The sequence below is a fragment of the Setaria italica genome, chromosome IX, assembly GCF_000263155.2.
Source record: "Setaria italica strain Yugu1 chromosome IX, Setaria_italica_v2.0, whole genome shotgun sequence".
NCBI classification, from domain to species: Eukaryota; Viridiplantae; Streptophyta; class Magnoliopsida; order Poales; family Poaceae; genus Setaria; species Setaria italica.
In genome coordinates this window covers 54348347-54351412 of record NC_028458.1, presented here as the reverse complement: position 1 = coordinate 54351412, position 3066 = coordinate 54348347, and the positions used below count along the sequence as shown (strand labels likewise).

General features: G+C 55.3%; 1 protein-coding gene across 1 annotated transcript; it reads left to right on the top strand.

Moving 5' to 3' along the window:
• The first annotated feature begins 296 nt into the window (after nt 1–296).
• Nucleotides 297–2046, top strand: LOC101785922 (transcription factor bHLH94). Its single transcript, XM_004985352.2, has 3 exons — nt 297–878; nt 1015–1464; nt 1666–2046. Exons 1-3 carry the CDS (start codon nt 441–443, stop codon nt 1768–1770), a joined length of 993 nt encoding a protein of 330 aa, XP_004985409.1. The 5' UTR covers nt 297–440; the 3' UTR covers nt 1771–2046.
• The last annotated feature ends 1020 nt before the right edge of the window (nt 2047–3066 follow it).

Sequence of the window (3066 nt, the reverse complement as noted above, 5' to 3'; positions counted from 1 at the left end):
CGCCTGCGCTCGAGCTCGACCACCACCTGGGGCACCTGCTCCGGCAACGAATAAAACCACCCGACCGCGAGCCAAATCGCCCGCAGGCTCCACCCTCTCGCTGATCCGTCTCGGTTTATCGCTCGGAAATCATTGCCCCGTCGTCCATCCCCCCGAGCACAAAATTCCGCGCCCGCGGCGGGTCCCCTCGCCACCCCCGGTGCCGCGTACGTGTCCGCCTCGCTCACCTCACTTCACCCGACCCCGCCTTATAAAGCGCGCCTCGGCACACGCCACCGTCCCACCTCAGTCCTCACACCACACGCCGGCGATCGAGCCCGGTCGATCTCACTCCCGTGCGCGCCCACTTCGCATCCGTCACACCTCACACGACGAGCGAGCCAGGCCGTCCGTTCCTTCGTGCGCACGCGCGCGCGCGTCCACACCAGTCGCCGGTTGCCATGGCGCTGGAGGCTGTGGTGTTCTCCCAGGCGGCGGCGGGCCATTTCGGCTACGGCGGCCGCGGGGACTCGCCGTACTGGTGCGACCTGGGCGGCCTCGGCGATCTATGCCCGGGGGATTACAGCTGGGACCAGGAGCTGGACGCGTGGGCGGCGGCGCCGGCCGTGGGGGACGACTGGGAGGCGGCGTCCAGGGCGGACCAGTCCTCGGACGCCTCCACGGACCAGCTGCTGCAGGGCAAGAAGGCGGCGTCCGAGCCGGCGGCGGCCGTGGCCGCGGTGAGGAGGAAGCGGAGGCGCGCCAAGGTCGTCAAGAACAAGGAGGAGATCGAGACCCAGCGGATGACCCACATTGCCGTCGAGCGCAACCGACGCCGCCAGATGAACGAGTACCTCGCCGTGCTCCGCTCGCTCATGCCGCCGTCCTACGCGCACAGGGTACGTGCAGTGAACTTTGATCAGTTTTATTTAGTAGTACCCAAATAAGTAATCTCACGTTTTCTAGATGCATCAGCCGATACTATGTTTGGCAATACGACAACAGCTTTGTTATGCTCTTGATTCTTCTTTTTAGGGTGACCAGGCATCGATCGTTGGTGGCGCAATCAACTACGTGAGGGAGCTGGAGCAACTGCTCCAATCGCTCGAGGTTCAAAAGAGCATCAAGAACAACCGGGGCCGCTCCAGCACGGACGCGGCCGGCAACTCCTCCCCGTTCGCCGGCTTCTTCAGCTTCCCACAGTACTCCACCTCGCCGGCTCACGGCGGTGGCTGCAGCTCCACGAGCCTCGGCAGCTCAAGCAACACGAGCAGCAGCAATGCCACCACCAACAGCGACGCGTCCGTCGCGGACATCGAGGTGACGATGGTGGAAGGCCACGCGAGCCTCAAGGTGCTCGCGCGGCGGCGGCCGAAGCAGCTCCTGAAGCTCGTCACCGGCCTGCACCAGCTGCGCATCCCGCCGCTGCACCTCAACATGACCACCACCGCCGACGCCATGGTCCTCTACACGTTCAGCCTCAAGGTAAACAATCAATCAATAAACTTATTTACATTGTCCGTACAGCTCCTAGTTAGTATATAAGCCACTAGAGAAGAGTAGAGACAAAGCCGGGCGTTTAGAGAAGAAGCAAGTAGAACGCCGTGGCGCGCAACCATTCGCCTCCGTTTCTATATAACAACGAACGAAGCCGATGATGGCATCGCTTTCCCGTTTGGATGGCAGGTGGAGGATGGCTCCAAGATGGGCTCGGTTGAAGACATCGCCACCGCTGTGCATGAGATTCTCGGCAGCATACAGCAGCAGGAGGAGGAGACCGCCGTCATGTGAAGCCCTGCGTCTATCTGCATGCCCTGCAGTGGCAGCGCCCGCCTGCCAGTGGAATCCATGGCCCTGTACATGTGACCTGGATTGCACCCTAGGCACCTGAGTCATGCAGCACATTCTCGCCGATATGGTCACAAGGAGATATGTCAAAGATTTAGGCTGTAATCTAATCTCTTAATTATTCACCTTCAGCTCCTTTAATTTGGAGTGAGAGTACCTGTAGATTCACATATTTATACAAATTTGCCTGAAGCTACCACGAATGGATTTGTTCACGCATTTCTGTTTTCACTTTTACCGTGGCATCTGTCGACTGATACGTTTCTGTGAACAGGTCTGGGCAGACAGAATGATGGCCCTATGATGTATGTGATCGGTCATTTCCTTCTTTTTACCTCGGGTAGGAATTCTGAACTCGTGGTGGACGAATGGTTCATTATTGTTCAGTCTACTGTTGGGTGCAGTACGTCGGTGAATATGTTCTGCGGACAAAATGCGCAGTCGAGGTTGCTAGTGTACACGGACAGCATGAGTGGTTTCGTGCTAGCTAGGGGGCTAGAGATTCCATTGACCGTGAAACAGTACAGCCTGCCAGTGTATGTGTATCGGCGTCTGCCTGCCTGCCTAGATGTCCGAAGCCCGAAGGACTCCACGACGGCATGCACTAGTCTCGTGCCCCCTGTTAGCACGTGGATCTCAGAAATGTTGGTGTTCATTTTTTTTTCATTTTCATGTATACAGCAGCCTGAATTATGAAATGTAATAGCAAGATTTACTGACTAAACTATTAAGAAAAAGTCTCCAAGATTTTACAGAGCATTACAAATACGCGCATCCAAGCACATTTCAGGCAAAACCTTTTGAGCCGACGCTAGCGTGCTTGTAGCGCAACGGTACCGTCCGAGTTCGATTCCTCTAGTAGGATGGCTCAGGTGTTGCACCAAAATTTATTTCCTAATTTAATTCTGCAATTTCTAGACGTATCGTGTGGAGCCACAATCAGCCGATACTTGGAATCGTGTACACGTTACATGACTGCTTCGGCCACGTCATGCATGTTTCTTTCTGACATGGGAACAAGCGAACAACCCTGCAGAGAAAGCACTCGATTCTTTGATGTCAAATTCGGCCAGGTGTTGCTGGAATCTAAAGGTGATGAACTGATGATGTGAAAGAAATGGGATTGTTTGGACGTTTAGTTTTGTTGATAAGGGTCTGTTTGCTGCAGGCTGTTACAGTTTAACACCCGTCATATCGAATGTTTGATGTTTGGATGCTAATTAGAAGTATTAAACATAG

Coding starts and splice junctions, on each gene's coding strand:
- LOC101785922 (XM_004985352.2), top strand. CDS start 441: ATGGCGCTGGAGGCTGTGGTGTTCTCCCAGGCGGCGGCGGGCCATTTC. Junction 879..1,014: donor CGCCGTCCTACGCGCACAGG/GTACGTGCAGTG, acceptor TCTTCTTTTTAG/GGTGACCAGGCATCGATCGT. Junction 1,465..1,665: donor TCTACACGTTCAGCCTCAAG/GTAAACAATCAA, acceptor TTTGGATGGCAG/GTGGAGGATGGCTCCAAGAT.